Raw genomic sequence first — 20,727 nt, 5'->3', positions numbered from 1 at the left:
ACACATCAATTTACCAAATGCCTCACTGTTTCTCAGTCTTGCAGACAGCTGGTGCTCTGCTGCCCACCCATTGTTTGACCTGGGGCTGCAGAAACACATTACTGCTTTACAGCAGTGTTCATGAAAAAAGTGATATACAAAATAATAAGAAGTCAGGTTTCTAATTGACAACTATATGACAAGCCAGAATGCTAGTATCCTCATTAGTAGAAATCAGTACATCAGTAAGGTTTTGTTTTGCTCAGTTCAGATAAATATGGTTGCAAGACCTATGAGTTTGACAGTACAAGATACATCCTGCAGGCAGGCCTTTTTGAGACAAACTGTAGTGCAATGTGTCATTTATTTTTAAACATTGAAAATAAAAAATATATTTTAATTGCTGTAACTAAAAAAAAAAAATCAGGTTATTTTGCACCATTGGTGCTATATATTTCATATTTGTATCATCCCTCTCTTGAGTAAACATAGTGGACAAATTGGTATAGTTTTTGTTTGGTTGCATTTCCTACAATTTCTGTACTGACAGTTTGAAATTCTGTTTCCAAGGTTGCAAAAACTTACCTAAATTCAGTGGTTTATTCTTGTCACTAAAAAGAATGTTCTAACTATTCATTTGTGTTTGTATTGCAAAAGAACTAGGTTTAGACCTAACAACACATCGACAAACCTCCCTCCTAGGCTTCAACAATCCAGTTTGGACAGCTCCAAAACAAAAAACCAGTTCATGCTCCAATTGCAGAAATAATTAAAGCAAAAATAAGTAATATGTTTCCAATTCCAATTAGTTTCTACCCTGTCTACTTTAAGTCTGCATTAACGTGTCATTAATTTTTTCTCCAGTTTCATCGATATTATGGGTCCTGTGTGGACAGCAATGCTGAGATGGACAGAACACAAGTAATATTGCAATTTTACCCCCTTTGAATGCTGAGGCTATGCCACCCTGCCACTGGAGTGCTGTGAAGAGATACTTCAAGTACTGCAAATGATTTTAAGTAGATTTATATAACCTGTTCTCAGGTGCATTAATCAGACCAAATTAAATATTTTGCTCTATGGATTGTAGCAGAACTTATCCACAGCTAGCTCGAGTTTACTTTCATTGAGTGATGATCTCAGGGGTTATGATCTCTTATTTTACATAAATAACACAGAGCCCTGTTCTGGTTGCCACAGGGCTGACTTTCGTTGTTGAGAGTCCTATGGGCCATGGAAGGGCAGCCACTGTGACAATAGCATCAATTCATGGCTGCTCCAGTAGCAGGTCAGTTGAGGACACAGGAAGAAGAAATGGCAGAGAGGCTGTGACACGTTGGGTGAATGGATTGATTTTCCAATAAAATAAGTATCAGTGGAACAAGATTTCAGACAGCATCTCTCAAAACTGCACACCAAATAAATACAATCAATAACGAAATCTATGTTTACAACTGAAAAGAGAACCTTAATCTTCTGGTTTCCATTTGTTTGGTTCAGAAATATGTTACCTTGAGAGACAGATTAACTGTTGACTTTAAATACCGGAAACAATTATACTTCTCCTTAAAGAAAAGAAATGTTTACACAACCTGATTGTTTACTGTGTGTTTACAAAACAATATGGTATTGAAGAGATTATTGAATCAAGAAAAAAATAGGTGTATTTTTATCCTACTTGTTTAATGAGTATTTGAAAACCTATGAGAACAGATAACGAAAATAAAGCTTACCTTGGCCCTTCTGTCCAGTGAAAAAGATCAGGTTGTCTTGTAAAGATGAGTGGTGGTTTGCCAACTGAAACTTCAAGCGGAATTCATAGTATAAAGTGATATTTGGGATTGTAGAATAGGCCAGGAATGAGGTATAGCCAAAGGCATCTGTGCCACTGAAACTCGGTTGACTAATATGAATAGCTGGGTTAAAAAATAAGAAATTTGGTGTTACACTCAATTATTTAACAGATGTATTTGCAAGTTCTATTAATAGCACAGGTTTGAAATGAAAACCTAATAAATAATACTAATGATTTGGTAAGTTGTAATATTTTACACACATGTAGATACAATTTGTCTTTCCTCTGAGTGTTATCTTTTCCAGCTTTTGTAAATAAGCTAATTTTACAAATGAATTATTGTCAACTACTGCCATCTTCTGGACTCTAGAAAGCATTGTTACAAATACAAGTACAGAATCACAGAATCTTAAGGGTTGGAAGGGACCTCAAAAGATCATCTAGTCCAAAACTCCTGTCAGAGCAGTATTTGCTCAAAACTCAGGTAAAGAAAACATACAAATAAATTTTCCTATTAAAAGGAACGCCATCTCTGACACACATCTTCATAGATAGATGAATAATAAAAAGAAACATCAAGAAAGGATGAATTTACAGTACAATGAATAGGACTTGCAAGAAGGATATTGTTTGCATTTACTCCATCGTTCAGTAACCAAAATGCATAATTTACAGCACTGATAAATTATTTAACCTTTTTAAAATGTCATTTAGGTTTGATTTAATTTGAATTTCCTTTATCTTGGGCACTGATGAAGCAAACTATGTAGCTTCTTCTGAAGTACCTTTGTCATCTATATCCTCCTGCTTCATCCAAAGCTGAGAAGGCTACAAGTTCATTCAAACACCTACCTGTTTTGTGACACAAAAGATTAGAATTTATGCTGAGAAAAGATGTGAGATTAAAAAGAGCAAATAAAATCAAGTCGATATACACATCTGTCCAGTTAACACAGTCAATGGAGCACTGGTACTAAATACCCTAAGGGCTACAGTCACATGTAAGCATGACAATGTTATCACCATATCTAGTTTGTGGAATCTGTTTCTAAATTTGCAGCCTGGAAAACCTGCCATATCAGCATTGAAGTGGCAGATGTTGCCTCAGCATCAGCATCAGACAAAAGGCTCTGACAAACCTTTTCTAGCACAGACTTGGAGTCTGCAGTAACATGGAGCGTACGGTCTCATTTATAAAGCAGTACACACATGTGGCACATGATGCCTTGTTCTGTGATATTAAATAGGAGCTAGGAAATTTCCATATGAAATGGTGATTTTGTCTTAATTAGAAAAAAACTGGCAATGAGTTTATTTTCAACCTAGTCTGACTAGACGAGTCTCAGACCTTTGTGAATCATGTGCTGCATTGGAGGGAAAACAACTGCTCCCTATTTGAATCTGATGTTCTCAGGAAGAGATGAAAGACAGGCAGCTCCTTTAATACAAAGTATTCTTTTTTTCTTTGTTTCTTCCTTTTTTTTCTTCCTTTTCCTTTCACGCTTTCAGGTGAGGGAGCCCTGGCACAGGCTGCCCAGGAGGATGTGGAGTCTCCTTCGTTGGAGGTCTTCAAGATCTGCCTGGACATATTCCTATGAGATCTGATCTAGATGGACTTGCATCTGCAGGGAGGTTGGACTAGATCATAGAATCATAGAATCATAGGATGGTAGGGTTGGAAGAGACTTTTAGAGATCATCTAGTCCACCCTCACAGTACAATAGTTTTTTCTTATATTTAAGTGGACCTTTTTGTGTTCCAGCTTCATCACATTACCCCTTGTCCTGTTGCTAGATACAATAGAAATAAGGGATGTCCCAAGCTCTTGACACTCACCATTTAGATATTTGTAAATATTAATAAGATCTCCCCTCAGTCTCCTCTTTTCTAGACTAAACAGCCCCAGTTCCTGCAACCATTATCTGACTCAATTCTTTCTGGAGTGCCATGTCACCATAGGATTTTCTTTTCAAGGCCCAGGATGGTGTTCCAGGCAGTGGCATCATAGAATCCAGATTTAGATGATCTTTAAACCTCCCTTCCAACTCCTATCATTCTGTGATTCCATGATTCTATGATTCTCTCTATTTAATAATACACAAAATATTTAAGACACAAGAAGATTTTAAAATAGAGGCCTACATGTTTATTGTATTGTCCCACCTTCCTTTATAATGGGAAAGGCAAATTCTATCATATACCTCCATGGAGCCAGGTAATTTAGTTTGCTGACACAGATCACTGAGAAGTGATCTGATAAGTTATTCCCAGCAGAGCAAAACACTTTATTCCCAGTATGAAGTATGTCCTGCATGGTGATCTACAACAGCAGGACATGGACAGTCTGCTCCCTCTGACCAGGTGTGGCACAATATACAGAAAATTGTGATATATATGTATATCCATATTACTGGATTATTACAACATACCGGTTTCAATTTCACTGCAGTACGGACCATCGTAGAAGAAAAGGCTCAAAGATCTTGATTCATACTTACAACTAAAACCATATTTCATTTAAGCAAGAATAGTTTGGTTCTTTGAAATGAGGGCAGCAAATACAGGGCTACTGAGAGTCAGCTTTTTTCTGTGTGTTTCCTTATGTAACAAAGTAATGGATTTACTGGGTGGAAGTTTCCTTGGAGTCACAATAGAACAGTTGATAACAAAAATGTTCCAACTTAAAGTTATTTTAAAAACTCATTTATCTTTAAATAAGTCTACCTAAAATGAGACATGTGTTAGTCTTTTAAGAAGGGGGAAGTGGGAACGGGCCTTAGTAAGTCAAATACGTTATTCAAGTAAGTTCTTTTTTTATAGAAAGTTGTTATCCAGACTCCAGAGACTACTATCACCATTCACATGTAGCCTGTGATGTTATATATGGCCTGTGCTCCCAACAGTACTGAAAATATTGGCCATTCTCTCTTGAATTGTGTTTTCACTTAGTGTTTCCTCTTGCTTTTAGGATAAAGTCTAAGAAAACAGGTCTGAAAGAAAAATTATTAGGCCAAATTGATGATGAAGTTCTATAGCAAAAAAATATCAGAAAGTAATAGAGAAAGATAAGAAATGGTACAAAAAAATGTTAATACCAGTCAATATAGATGGCAATACTCAGTGACTACAGACAGATCATGTATGCTATATTTGCTCAACTGTCAAATGTCAAAATCTTGACACTGTTGAGCAGGCTTCTTGGAGACACCTCAGCACTAGTCCAAGTTTGAAACATCTTAGGCAGAAATGCCATATTTTAAAGAATATTGTGCAAAGTCCTGAAGAATGTCTATCAGAGAATGTCAATGTAACATATTAGTTGGGAATTGCTGAAGACATGATAGATATTTATGAGAGCATGATGAATGAATGAATGTCCTGCATCCATGGTCTTTAACACAGATGCACTCTGAACGAACATCTATATGAAGAAGAAGATGGGAAGAAGATGGCAAATCTATCTTCAATCCAAAACGTGATACACATTTACCTGCCCTACAATTTTACCTATATTTTACCAGAACTGCATACAAGAATTGCATTTTACATCTGAGGAAAAGTTACATATAATCATACTTTCTGCACCCTCACAAAGAATTCTGATATGTAGTAGTTTTTTTAATGTAATATAAATCCATTTTATTTCACATTGGTATTTAGTAATCATTAGACTTTTTTTTCATTTCACAGTATTTTTTACCTGTATTTCTCTGTATTTGTTTATTATAGGAAAGAGTCCTTTCTAGGCCCCAAGCTGCCCTCTCGTTAGAAGTAATCTGCACATGTACACAGTGCATGACAGTCATCTAAACAAATGAGGGCATCTGTGATACAGACGCCACAGAACAGGTGACCACTTATTATTGCACTTTATGTCAGTGGAAAAATTAAGCACATCTAGGATGCAGTGTCTTTCATATAAAACACCTGCCTTATACAGGTCAGGTGAGTGGTATTCTAAAATGCTTACTTCACTCCGCCAAATACAAAAGTAGCCTTGGATTGTTAGAGTATTATAGGTTTCTAAAGTTAAAGCTATAATACTAAAGTTAAAGATGGGATGAAGCCCACCTTCTCTATATCCTGCAACTACTTCCCATTCTGCATGTTATTTGTCTCTGGTCTTCATTGCCACAAAAGCTAAATGATTGAGAAATTCTGAACTAATATTCTATGAAAATGAAGACACACTTTTTTTTTTTTCCTGATTTAAAAGCATGGGAACCATAATGCACTCAGCAACTAAATTATTTGCACAAAGTCTGCAATGTGTTGAAGACTTGAGCTCTTGACAGTCACTGAACATTCTTTGCAAAGTGACCTTTCAATTTCTTTTCCCTGGATGTCTGAGCACAGCCCCTTTCAAAACCGACAACAAGAAGCAATTTTCACAAATAATTTCTGTCTGACAACTTGAGCATCTCCTCTCAGCTCTTTATGGTCTTCTCATACAGTTTTTACTGTGCATTTCACTGGGGCCATGAAGTATATTCAACAACATATCCAACATTGTAGGTGTTTAAGACATCTCTGCCAAACTATAGGTTCTAGATGTAGCAAAAAACATCACCAGTCAACATCTTTTAGGATAAACAATTTATCTCAGAATAACAGCACAGTAACAAATACAAATCAGTAGTACAATTACCCAAGTTAAACCAACAGTAAATCCAGTGATAGTGGGCTAAACATAATGTCTGGCACACAAAGATTTATGAAACAGTGATTACCAGGAGGAAGTAGACTGTGTCTTCTAATTCAGATGGGATCCACTGACAGACTTCGGGAATTTCAGATTCCCTCATCTAACTATCCTTTTATATTGGTGGCTCGTGGAAGCACCATCTGCACCTTTCAACCAATCCTCATACCCTTCCCTTGCTCCCCTTGGTGATGTGAGCTTTGTGTGTTCATGGTGCTTGGATGCTTGCATGACCAACATGTGGAGCTCTATCTATGTAATATGTGATTACTAAATGAAGAGATACTGCATGAGGCAAGAGGAGCCCCATAGGCATGTTTCATGAAAACTGTTGCACATTATTTTGGTTTAGTTTTTCACATCTTTTTCTACAGTATTGAAACAGTTTCTCACACCTAGTAAAAGCCAGAAGCAACATCTAATTAACTACCCTAACCTTAGCAGGTAGGTACATGCAGTAAGTGTTTGAAAACAGTTCTCCTTATGCTGGGCTCTGGAGAGTAAAATATATTTAGAAATGTTCATTAATCATGAGAAAAAAATCTTCTGGCTAATTCATAATATCTAGCTCAAAAGCTATTCTATATCTTAACTATTTCTGGACCACTGCTTATGGATTTTATACATTTTTAATCCTGTTTGTTCTGTATACTAAATGTCATTTATTAAGAGATCTTTATCCAATCACACTAAAAAAATTAAGGTTATCAGTTAATGTCCATGAGTGCAAAAAATTCAGTCTTTGAGATACTCTTCATGGAAAGACCTTCATGAACCTTCAGTTTGAATCTAATAGAGACTAATTTGCCTTACATATTTTTTACTTTAAAGAAATTTTAAAATAATAACCTTCTATGAAAAACACTGTGATTGGTAAAATTGTGGCAAGCAAGGTAACTCCACCTTTTTGGTTTTTTTCTCTTTATTTTCACTATAAAGCTATGGAATAAAACCTGTGCAGAAAATTGTATAATCTCACAATAAGATCTCTTCCTTGAAACACAGACCTTCAAAATATTATTTATAAAATGTTTGTGTCTGGTTGAAATAGCAGAGGGTGCAGTTCACCACTTTGGGTTATTTCCCTCTTGCAGAATACAGTCTAAAGTGGTAAAGAATAGAATAGAGATGTGTCCCCATGACTCTGGTTAGGGGCCACGTAAAAACATACTCCAAATTAACACTATATCTAAACCACATACTGCTCTGACAGAGTACTGAAGCCTTTTATCAACTTTTTATCCTTGATCTTGTCCTGTGTTTCTCTGTCAGTCCTACACCACTCATCATTGTCCTGTTCTGCATTCTCAGTACTGAGAAAGTAATTAGGTGTGATATGTCCCATTGCCTCACAAACAAATAATGACAAATTATCCCATTATATAAATATATTAATATGGTTGACTACCTACTTAACATTGCTCATCTTATTAGAGAATAAAAGTGGGAGGTGAAAGAGAAATCAACTATAGTTTGAAAAAAAGTCTTAACAAAGAGGAGAGAATAAAATGACAAGAAAGAGAATAATGGTGTCATTATCTTTGAGTTTTCTGTTATGAGTTAAAATTAATGTTCCTTTCAGTATCCACTGCCAATACATCTTGAACCACAGCTTTGCAATACATTGCAAAAAAATAGACAAATGAAAGGTATAGAATGTGATGAAGATTTCAGGCTGCAGATATACACCAGATAATCCATTTTTTTTATATTCTCGTTGACTAACTGTGAACAGTTATCAGCTCAATGTCTGGCTACAGATCAGCAGCCATATACACTATGGGTATTATTAATTTCTCCTAAATACCTGCTCACATATTTGCAAAGACAAAATTGGAAAAAGAATGGAAATTACTACCAAGCATTTTACTTTCTGGTCTTCCAAAATGAATTCACCCTGGCTGAATGCTGGGTGCCCACCAAGTCACACTATCACTCCTCAGCTGGACAGGTGAGAGAAAATATAATGAAAGGCTCATGGATCAAGGTAAGGCCAGGGAAATCACTCAGCAATTACCATCATAGGCAACACAGGTGACTTGACTTGGGAAAAATTTATTTTTATTGATTTAATTTATTGCCAGTGAATTCAGATTAGGATAATGAGAAATAAAACCAGTTCCTGAAACACCTTCTCATTACCCCTTCCTTCTCAGGCTCGAGTCCCAAATTCTCTACTTCCTTGCCCACAGTGGCACAGTGGGTCAGGGAAGGGGAGTTATGGTCACTCCATCACACAATTGTTTCTGCCGCTCATTCCCCTTCAGGGAAGGACGCCTCACGCTCTTCTGCTCCAGTGTGAGAGCATGGGAGACAGTTTTACGTGAACTTCCCACAAGCTGCAGTTCTTCATGAACTTTTCTAGCATGGATACCTTCCATGAGACAGTCCTTCAGCAACAGACTGCTCCAGTGTGGGTTCTATACAAAGTCCTGATGATAAACCTGATCCAGCCTGGACTTCACTCTGTCCATGGGTTCACAGATCCTGTCAGGAACCTGCTCCATCTTGGACTTCCCATGGCATCACAGCTTCCTCCAAGCATCCACCTGCTCTGATGCGGGGAGGAGCCACAGAATCTGCTCTCTGATGGACTCTGTGTCTGTAGGGGTAGAGCCTCACCATAGGCTGCACCACAAGCTGCAGGGGAACCTCTGCAGAATCCATCATTTTTACTTGTTAATTTCATCCCATTAATTATTACCTAATGCTCCAATCTATCTAGACTTCTCTGCAAGGCCTCCCATCTCTCAAGGGAGTCAACAGCACCTCCCATCTTTGTATCATCAGTGGATTTGCTAATGATGGATTCAACTCCTGCTTGTAGATCACTGATAAATATCTCAAACAGGACTGGTCCTAGAACTGAACTCTGAAGAACATCGCTGGTGATTGGTTGCCAACTAGATATAGTCTCATTCACTACAACCCTTTGAGCTCTACCTTCATCCACTTCTTCACCCAGTGCAGCATGAACCCACTCATTCCACAGTTGGCCAACTTGTACAGAAGGATGCTGTGAGGGACAGGACAAAAGCCTTACTTAAATCCAGAGAAACTATATACATCACCTTCCTTTATTTCACCAAGTGACTTTGTTGTAGAAGGATACCAAATTAGTTAAACAGGACTTTCCTTTAGTGAACCCATGTTGACTATGCTTGATGATTGCATTGCTCTTTAAATGCTCTTCAGTAGTACCCAGTGTAGTCTTCTGCAGTTTTTCAAGGAACTGAGGTTAGACTAACAGGTCTGTAGTTCTCTGAGTCATCTCTCATGCTCTTTTTGAGGATTGCAATAATATTGACCAGCTTCCAATAAGCAGGGATCTCCTCAGACTCCCCAAGTCTTTGGTAGATGACAGAGAGGGTTGCTGCTATAACATCTGCCAGCTTGTTCAGAACTATGGGACTTGTGAGCATTCAGCTGATACAACTGATTCCTTACAATTTCATTGTCTCCTAATGAAAAGTAACTTTTCCTGCACTTGTCATCCTCACACTCAGGCAACCAGGTAGCCCAAGTTCTATCAGTATTATTAAAGACTGAGGAAAAAAATTCATTGAGTGCCTCCACTTTTTCTTCATCCCTATTAAGTCAGATGACCAACAGTATCAATCCAATGCTTTCTTTAGATGATTACTTGCTATTAACATACTTTAAAAGCTTTTCTTTTTATCTGAAAAAAACACTGGCCTGTTTCAATTCTAATTGAGTTTAGCACTCTGTGTCATCTCCCTGCATAAGTGAACCACAGCTCTGTGTTCTTCCTGTGAAGCCTGACCTCACTTCCAGAGATCATAGTTTCTTTTTTCTCTTCAGCTCTAGAGGGAGCTCCTTGTTCAGTCAAACTGATTTTCTGCCCCACTTGCTTAACTTACGACATAGTGCTGCTGTGTACTTGTTTTACTAGTTTTGCATGAAAGCTCTTTTCTTTAATAGGCAACCTGCTTTTCTTACCAGAAACATTGGGACGTGTAAGGAGGAAAAGACAAGGGGTGCTGGAGGTGCAGAGTGCTGCAGTGCCAGCTGAGAGTTCCAGATGTCTGAAAGACTATTACTTGCAGAGTTAGTGATTCCCATAATGGATAATTCAGGTTAAATGGGTAATTGCACTCCCTACCCCCAGTAAATACTTAGGTATTCCTTTTATTTGTCTAGTCACAGAGCCCATATGCCCTAGTAGCTTAGTTTATTTCTGTAATGGCTCATAACTTGTACTTCTGTTTGGAAGCTGAGATTATAAAAGTGATTGCCCTGCTCAAGGATGAAAACATGAACCTGAAGGAGTGGTAATACAACAGTGCCACTAATAGTGTGTGAGTGTGCCTATGTGTGCATTGTACAATTTTTATGACATTCCTCACATTGGAGGGGAGGGGGGAACTAAGGTCCAGCTAAAAGCAAATTATCCAGAAAACAAATTCTCTTGAACAGGAAGAAGAGCAACCCTGATCAGCAATCCCCAAAGTCTCTTACCACTGACCAGAAACCTTGCAATGCAATTTTTTGGTTTTTTTTTAATCTGAGTAAATTCCTTTGGGCATCTGCTGTCACTGAACCGGTACATTTTAGTCTCAGACTCAAACAACTCTGAAGGTGACATTGTGTGCCAAACATAGCTGGAGAGAAGCAATTCACTTGCAGGCTGATTTTCACTCTACAGAGCTTGGAGCAACTGACTATTCCCACTTCAGCACTTTGAAATGAATTTTATACATGGGAGGAATATATCCTACAGAAAACCTTCTGGAATCCTTTGGGCATTACCATAAATGTTGCTCAGAAATGTTTCAAGGAACATTGTTACAGATTGCTGTGAAAGTACGCTGCGGATGGCCCTTTCAGTATGTGTGTGAGTGCGTGTTAAATACAATGTCACAGTTAGGACTCCATCTTATGTTGCCATATATGCTCATACATGAAACACATAATGAAACTGAAATACTGAAATTTAGTCTAAAATATTGCAATTGACACAATTTCTCATCTTAGCAATGCACATTGATTTGAAATTTCTCTTTTAAATTGAACTTTGTGTAGCCCTTGCTCTCGATTCCTCTCGATTCCTGGCTTAACAAAATGCTTCACATTATGAGCCACAGCTTCCCAGAAGGGTACACTTTCTTGTGTAACATATAATTAACAGCACTAGCAAGATTTTAGAAGTCCAAGTGTTCATTTCTATTCCTGATGAATGAACCATTTGTGCTTCACTCACATTTAGGAAGCCATCACAACTGCAATACAATAATACCCTGATATTTCCTTTTTTTTTGGTGTCATATATAAAAAAATTCCTTATACCCAGGTATTTCAAACACACTGTCCTTATATTTTATAGACTATATTAATTTCCTGTACCAAACAAAGAACATATCCAGTCTGTACTTAGATGGAAGTGTTAAAAAAAGTAGAAAAAAGAAGTAAAAACCGATTACTGATATAATAACAATTTTTTTTTTTTTTGAGATACAAGAACAGTGTCCTAAACTCTGGTTATTTTAGTGAGATACAACAGTAATGGTTTAATATTTTAACAGTTTAGGCTCATTAAAATGATGGCATTTATTTCATGTTCAAAACACCTATTTAGCCCCATCTCTATTCAAATCACTGAAATGCAGTGCTCTGCATTTTAAGAGTTGAAATATGGTGATATGGACATTTGTCTAGCTATCTGAGCTCTAATTTTCTCTTTGGATTGAGTAAACAACACAGATTTTTATTTAAGTCTTTGATTTTATGAAATTACAGATTTCCCTGACAGGCAGTTCTAGTGCTAACTGAATCCTCGCTTGCTTCCGTAACAAGTTGTTGATGTCTTCCTGAACTAACTTTTAAAAGAAGTAAAAGTCAAATGCATTCAGAAATTTTTAAAAAGCATTTTACAGAAAAAAAATCCTCCTACAGTTGGAGACTGTGTATTCATTTGGTCAGAAACTGTGCTATTTGTAAACACTTCTATTCACCAGTATGATCCTAAATACTGAAGGAGATTTACAATCTACAAGAAACATAATGCAAGCAATTTCTTGCTAAATTAAATGTGAAAGAAAATTTATCAGACTAGGGCTTGAATGTTGGCCGCTTTAACACAAAACTATTGAAAAGCCAGAGCTCAGTAACTGGACTCAGTTTAAATGGTACAGGTCCCTTTATGTACAGCTTAAAAAAACCAGAGTCACTTGGGAGATAACCACAACATCTAAACATAGTCTCTGTGCCAATTTGTTGCATATTGATGATATGCATTGCTAAACAGTCCCAGCTTTCTGTTTGGGTAAGTGCTTAAATTTTTGTTTCAGGCAACTCCACCTCCCTGAGTTGAAAGGCATGCAGGCATTTGACTCTTCAAATCAGCAATGTTTAGTTATGTGATAAATGTTTGCCCACACCCCCACAAAGCAGCAGAGAGCAATAATGGCAGAGGGAACTCAATGAATACCCTGTTCCAGTTACTCCCAGCCTCTATCCCAAGAGCCATCAGCCCACCACAGGTCTGTCCCCACAGTCCCAGAGGTGCACTGAGCTCAAAGGCATGTGGGAATCCAAATCAAGGATTCAGAGGATGCCCAATCTGGCCCCTCCCAAGGCTGTCCCAGGAGAGCCTCAGTGCCAGAGTCCAGGTGTGACACGCACCACAACAATTCAATGATGGACAGATGGTGTAACTGCCGTGGGATATGGGACATGTCACAGGATGCAGATGAAGAGAGGACTTTGGAACTGCACTAGAAATGTAGCTGCTCAAGGGAGCAACCAAAGCTGATGAAAAGGAAGGAATTAGGTGATCTGGGAAGGAACAAATATGGAAAAATAGAGGAATACAGGGACAAAAGGGGCCAGTCACATGCAAATAGTTTGCTGGTCAACATGCTTGTCTGGCCATGTGCTTCACCTGATCATTGCTGCCTGTCCTTTCTTCTAACATATTAGCATCTCCCATCCCTGTTGACCCATTATACCTTAGCTTTGTAGCTTCTTGAGAGAGATTTCAACATATAATGGGAAACTTGCAGTTATAATAACATGGTCATCTAGTGATAAAAGCAAGGAAAGATGTGTAGTGAGAAATGATGCATTTTACTATATGTATTTGCAAAAATGGACATGCTTTTAGGAAGCTTTTCTTATGTCTAAACCAAGCACAGTATAACTGAGATAAACTCTGAGCAACTGTTCCCAGTGTGCTTAGACTGCAGTATTCTCCAGTGTCTTCAGAAATAGAAGAAAAGTTCTCATTAGTCCCAGGAACTTGGATGGTTTTGTATACTTATAAAAGTTTATCTAATATAAGTTACAATCATTGAATTTTTGCCTCATTTGTTACATTTATGCCAGCCCTATAGTTTTCTCACTTTCAGAATGTTGTGCATTCCCTGTAAAATGATGTATTTTTAACTTGTCGTGCCAAGTGTTTTAGTTTTGTTTATTTTTTTCCCACCATTTAACAGTGACAATAGTTTTATCTTCACTTTTTCATACATATTTGTAGAGATTGATATAATTTTTAGTGTGACTTACAACTCTTAAGAGATGGCAATTGGAAGTCTGACATAGGCAAGACCTGTAGTAGTACGCTCCTTTGTGTGTTTGCCCACATCTTTATTTGTCCTTACTTTGTATTATTTGTATAATCCCTACTGGTAGGAGCAGCAATGCTGGCATGACATCTGCAGTCCTGTTTGATGCATTTTCTATATCCATTTTATCAAATAATTGCCGTAACATCTTGCACTTTTCTTGTTGATGAAGACCAACTATTATTTGGTAAGCATTTAGGAGAAACAAGCTCTCCTTCAGCGTCTCAGACACAAAGTAACATGCACTTGGTTACAAATTTTAATAGCAGAGACAATATTATTGTATATCTTAAACACGAGGTGATTCATTAAAAATGTGTGTTCTTAGACTTTAAATTTTATGGATCATGTCTTCTAATAAATTTAGTATCTGGGCCATTCATGTTGTTAAAGTAAACAACTCTGTCGTCTGCTTCTCATATAATGTACACTGTTCTACAAGTGCAATTAGGTAATCTATCATTATCTTCAAATACCTTACCAAATGTATGGCTTTGCTGTTGCTAGGGCTACCTCTAAAGCTACTCCCAGTGTTCACAGCACTGTCTCTCCTCTCTTTGTTCAATCTTAATGTATATGGTGAAAAAAAAAAAAAAAACCACATTTGCAGCTCATTTTAAGTAAGTCCAGCTTCCCAAGACTCTGTGCTCAGTTTTTTTCTGTTCCTTCTGAACTCTTAAGATGGTTCAATAAAATGACTTTTTGTATTTCAGTAATTTTTTATGTTGTGGATTTATTGACCCTAGATTTACACTCTGTCCGATGAAGCTGGATGTTCTTCCCCACTGTATGTGCTTCACAGTGATGATCCAGACAGAGTTTTCCCTTTCCACTCAATAAAATTTCATTCTTTCTGTGCACTCAAAACCTTCAGTCTAACCTGTAGTCTAACTGAAATAACAAATTTGTGCACTTTTTCTCAATTTAGATTATCTCGATTTTTACTCAGACTCTCAATTTAGAGTCAGTTAACTACAAAGAGTTGTGAAAGAGTCTCATTGAACAACTATAGAGAAATGGCATCAGATGACGCTCAGTGTTGACAGACGTAAATTGAGGTAGATTACAGAAAGTGTCCTATCCTTAGATACAGTATGGAGGGCTCTGAACTTGCCATCAGCATTTAAAGAAAGAAGTGTTAGGAGTTTTAATCATCAGTTTCATGAAAATGTCAGGGCACTCATAAAAGGAAATAAAAAAAATAAATAGTTAAGAAATGAACAGAGTAAACCAGGAAAATATCAAATAGCATTGTAGAAAGCAGTGGCATTATCACATCTTGAATATTGTGTTCAGCTCTGGACCCCCATTTTAAAGAGGATGCAGTGGAACTGAGAAAAGGCACTCTGATGACTAAAGATACAGCATCGCTGTGTCCCAAAACCATATGAATCAGCTTGGATTGTTAAAAAATATTTTTGGGAAGGTTATAATAAGGATATATATAGATTCAGGAGAGTCATTGAGAAGATAAACAGGGAAGCATTCATGAAACAGGTAACAACTCTGAAACATCTTTTCTAACACAGAAGCTTGAGGCATTAATGCCATTAGCAATTGGTGCAGTTAAGCAAACAAGCACAAGTACTTCTGTGCAAGCTATATACTTAAGCTCTGGAGCTCTTTGTCACAGGATGTTGAATATCAAGTTTACATGGACTCAACGACCAATTAAAGCAGTGCTTGGAAGAAAAGAATCTATCTAGGGCTAACCTAGTTACCACCTGCAGCACATGAAGTCCCCAATGTCTTGTGCTACTGTGAGTTAAGAAAGATTGCCAAGGAAGTATCATATGTCTTTCATACTCTTGCCTATATATTTACTACTGGCTGTCAGTTATCAGTGAACATGAATAAAACATAAACATTCACTTACTGAATATTTTGGAAATGAAAATTTCAAATAAGAGGTAAAGATGTGTGTGATATGATGAAAAAGACAATATAGAATTTGATATAAACTGAACATTGTTTAGTATTTATTTTAAAACACATCTAGAGTCTCTGCTGAATCAGCTCAGAAGCAGTGATTATTTTCTATACGTAGATTTTTCAATCATTACTTCTTACTACTTTGAGTGTTAGGGGAACAGAATACCTTGGACGTTCACACACAGGAATTCCTGACTTCAAACAGTCTTTATAATCAATGCGTGATGGGTAAAAGCTCTTAATTTGATAATAATAGTCAAAATGACCTATTTAGATAGCTTTATTAATTTCCTTTCATCTTGTCTGCTGTTTCACAGCAAAGCACTTGTTAATTTTTAATTTGTTCCTCTTTTTGACCTTATAAATGAATAAAATTTTAGCACATAATGGTATTTTTTTACAATACAGAAAGTATTGTTTATACACTCATTTTGTTTACAAAATGTACAAAGTAATGCTTCCCTAAGTAGAGGAAAAGTCAAACTACAGGAGAAATTAATTTCTCAAATGGGTTCTCAGTCAAATACGTCTCTCAGGGTTTTACTCTAAGATCATAGACTACCTGGTATTTCCTAGCTTGTTTACTCTCAGCTTCTTTCACCCCTCTGATTCTGTTTCTTTGGCTGATACTTTTATGAAACAACACGCAGTGAGAGTGCTTAGCTCAGACATTCTTTACTTGTGACTGGTTTTTGGGTTGTGTTTGTAGGTGGGGAAGTGGTCACTTTCAGTGCTTTGCCTTCAGAACATTTATAATGATTTTTTTATCACAGCTCACATGAGTGATAGAAACTATGACCAAGGCATGAGGAATATAGTTCTTACCATCAGTACAGAGGATGCCAGATCTTCCATATGGACAAAGGCAAACAGCATCTCTCTCAGACTTTGGAAAACATGTAGCACCATTTCCACATGGATTTTCATCACAAGTTGCAAACTGGCAGAGTTTTCCAGTGTAGAGTTTGGGGCATTCACAAAACCAATTTTCTGCATCACTGAAAAATTTAAATTAAAAACAACAAAAAAATGTGTAAGTACTAAAACACGCTTAAAAAACAGGATGATATTTCTACTCACAGAAAATCAGTGACACTTGACTTACAGTTGTAATATATTTCTTTGTTTTTACTCTTTTTTTTTTGCTTATGTACCTGGCATTAGAGATGCCAGAATGCTTCATGGCTGACTCGAGTAAAACTTTTGAGTTTAATTTTGTAATTTATCTTTCCTTTCATGATAAAACATGTGACTTTTCTAATGTCTCAATAGTTATTTATGCTGTTGCTTTCATGACGTAGTTGAAATATTTACTACGGAAAAAACAGCTCTTCTATTACATCTGAGAAAATGAAAGAAAATGAAAACAGAAAATGTAGAGTTACTACTTTTCAAAGAGAAACGTTGTACATTCACATAGTACATATAGCTTGTGACAACACAGTAGGATGTAAAGAAAACTGAAATATGAATACAGTAGTGATTGTATTGAAATTGAATCAGAAAATACTGGTAATATTTCTGCTTTCATATGTCTTGTGTTCTCAGACATAGAAAGAATATCAGAACAGGCAAGGGAAAAAAATCAGTTGTAATAAGTCTCAAGCGGTGATAAAACCAAACACTGAGAATTGTATATATTCTGTTTGTATGAATGATATTTTTTTGTATATTATATATACAAAGAAAGCACAATGTAAGATACAGTAGGAAATTAAAATCAGATAGGAAAAAGAGGAGTGTAAGACATACCGATCTATCACTTATTATAAATTTAATTTCATTAAAGGTCTTATCTGTTTTTCCCTTTGTTTTATAACTGAAATTAGATGACAGCTAGGTCAGTTCATGTGATTACTACACATGCTTGCTATTGAACAGAAACATGTCTGTTTTCTTCTTGATAAGGTCACATGTGCCCAGGGGTATGAATGCAGAAGAAATGATGTGAGCTGTATCAAACCACAGAGATCATGTTTTTCCACAAAATGGCATCATCATTAGGATGTTCAGTGATAAAATGTCAAATACATGGGATGCCTAAAAATCTGTTCACTGCTTATAATATCCATGCAAGCAGGTTAGAGAAAATAATATGGAGCTGAGAGAAGTCCTTTATTTTTTTTGGAAGAGTGAAGTAAGTAAGTCTTGTGACAGTCTTTGTGCAGAGCGGTTGATTAGTGTGTTTCTAAACTGACCACCCACAGTTCTGGGGAGTGAGGATCTCAGCTGGAGAGTCTATCAGAATGAATCTCATGAATAATGCCTCCAGACACCTTTGGAAAAGAAAATTGCTATCAGCTGCAATAATAAATTTCTGTGTGTAGCCTGTTCTATTTATAGATCTACTGCAGACACCAGGAGAGGAATGTAAATGAGATACTGGATTGCTTTAGTTTGTGCAGCATCAAGAAGCCTGCTTTCAATGGTTTTAATATCGATGTTACACAGTTCAGCTAATTAAAAAGACAACAATAAACTGAAATCTTCCTGGGAATCTAAAGCTGATGGTGATAATCTCTAAAACTAGTTATCAAATGTGTTTCTGTTTGTTTAGAGAAAAAAGATCATTGCTACTGACTGCCAAAATACAGAGACTTCAGTTTTCACCTTTGAAATGGTTTTCGTACATTCTTCTATTGAGCTGTATACATCAACATTGGCCATTTATTTTTATATTCATACTTCTGCTATTGTGAAGAAGATTAAAAACAACAGGTCTCATAACAATTTGTCAGGAGTTTATTGTTACCAAAATGAGCAATGTTCTAACAATTCACTGTGCCATAACATCCTAATAACAGAGAAGAGTGACTCCCAGTGAGGAAAAAAACCCAGTTAAAAAAAAAAAATCTACTAAGTAATAGCAAGCTTTAAAATATAACAGCTAATCCCACAGAAAAATATCACAGCCAATTCACAAGAATTAGTGTACTGAAATACAAAATCCCAAATGACTTCTTATTTTCTCTCAAAGCAGTCTGTCACTGTACTTGGTTAAGAAGAGGACAAGGTCTCCCATATTCTGCTGAACTATTCAGCTGCAAGAAATACATAAATGTTGGAATGACTAAGGACTTCTCCCAAATGGACTTCACAATTTCATTATATCCTTCTGTCCTTTTTAAATGCAGGAAGGAAATAAAAGGGGATAACAGATCAACATGGTAGTACCTTTTGCCTATGCTATGGGCTTGTGAGTGGCTCCAAGGAAAAGTCATTGGATAATTATATACACAAGCTGAAGAAAGTCAATAAGGCACGAAAGGAACAAGGAAAATGTCAGAATTTTGAGGCATACCATTAGATATAAATGCTGAAATGTGTTATTTAACTAGATTAGTGTTTGAGTTAAGATACAGAGCATGGTTTTGTTGTCACCAGATGAAATGCCTTTGTTCACATTGTGGACCAGTCTCAAGAGTACATAAACTCAATTTCTTCCAGATTAATCTGCACCAGAAGGTCACACCTCAGGTACTCCAGCTGCTAATGGGCATCTAGCCTGGGGGCCCAAATCAGATCTAGTGTGAGTTAAAGCTCCTTGAAATATGAATAAAGAGAATGTTGGGTCCTCAGCATTAAACGATTTGCCCTGTATGTCTGCTTCTATTGAACTACATTATCTGCTAATATGGATAGAGATTTATAAGCCACCAATAGAAAATGAGGCAGCCATAGTGAATATTTTATATAAAAAAGGCTTCAGATTTTAAAGTGGAGAACTCAAATCATAGATAGAGGAAAAACTCTAACCATCCAGAATCATATGAGGGAAGAACATCACAAACAGAGAAAATGGGAGAAGAGACAGAATATTGTGGAAAAGGAATGGAAGACACAAGAACAATACGCCTAGAGCACCATCATTCATGTCACCAACCTTACGATATACTAAGAAAAAAGTATAGGGAAGATGAACTGTTCTCTGACATTCTTACAAGCCTCCTCTGAAGCGATAAGTGAGACAGTTTTCATTACCATATCCCATGTTAAAATATTCCTTTGATCTTTCGTCTAGACATTAGGCTGGAAAAAATATCATCAAGAAGCATTTGCATAGTATGACAAGATATTGGTAATTCAATGATACAAATTCTTCTCCTTGAATCAGTACTACATCAGTGATCTGATTAAATGAAATAATTTTTTGTTTAAGAAGATGAGAGTTTTGGGATTCCAACACAGGTTTTGTAACTTCTTTTTTTTGATGTTGCACAATGCAGAGGAGACCAGATGGCAAAACATTTATAATACAGTCACAGCTGTATTTAACCACAGTTTTTGACTTTTAAGCTAGTTCCATTTTAGAAAGAAAATATTGTAATCCATCTATACAATGTGTTATAGACATCCTTTGTAGTCTGATGATACAGTGCTGTAGTTCTCCAAAGCAGCTTATAATTTTCCATATGGTAATGCTTTTTTAATCTCTTAAGAATCCTATGTTCTGTGATTCCCATTGAAACCACTGTACGTGCCATTGGTGTAGTCATACGTGAGAGGTCTTCCCTGAAACGTACTCAACACCCTTTAACCATGACTGTGCTAAACTGAGAATAGAAAAAATGTCATGTGGCAGTGGTTTCAATATTTAATGACACAAGTTCTTTGAGTGTTCTCACTATATTACCTGGGACAAAGCTGTGGAATCTGGAGAGAACCATTTAGCAGGATTCCTCAGTTAACAAATAGTGAATGTAATTCAGTTTATTTTAAGTATGTAACTGTTA

The 20,727-nt window shown here is 36.6% G+C and overlaps 1 protein-coding gene across 1 annotated transcript in view; it reads right to left on the bottom strand.

The window, feature by feature from the left end:
- Nucleotides 1–20,727, bottom strand: part of EYS (eyes shut homolog) — a 900,402-nt gene that overhangs the window by 36,184 nt on the left and 843,491 nt on the right. The window contains exons 42-43 of the mRNA XM_061989098.1: nt 16,820–16,992; nt 1,713–1,895 (exon numbers count right to left, since the gene is read on the bottom strand). Coding sequence (XP_061845082.1) covers nt 1,713–1,895; nt 16,820–16,992 — 356 coding nt within the window. The remainder of the gene's footprint in view (nt 1–1,712; nt 1,896–16,819; nt 16,993–20,727) is intronic.

The sequence above is a fragment of the Colius striatus genome, chromosome 2 (genome assembly GCF_028858725.1).
Source record: "Colius striatus isolate bColStr4 chromosome 2, bColStr4.1.hap1, whole genome shotgun sequence".
Lineage (NCBI taxonomy): Eukaryota > Metazoa > Chordata > Aves > Coliiformes > Coliidae > Colius > Colius striatus.
This window is presented reverse-complemented; position numbering and strand designations above follow the sequence as displayed.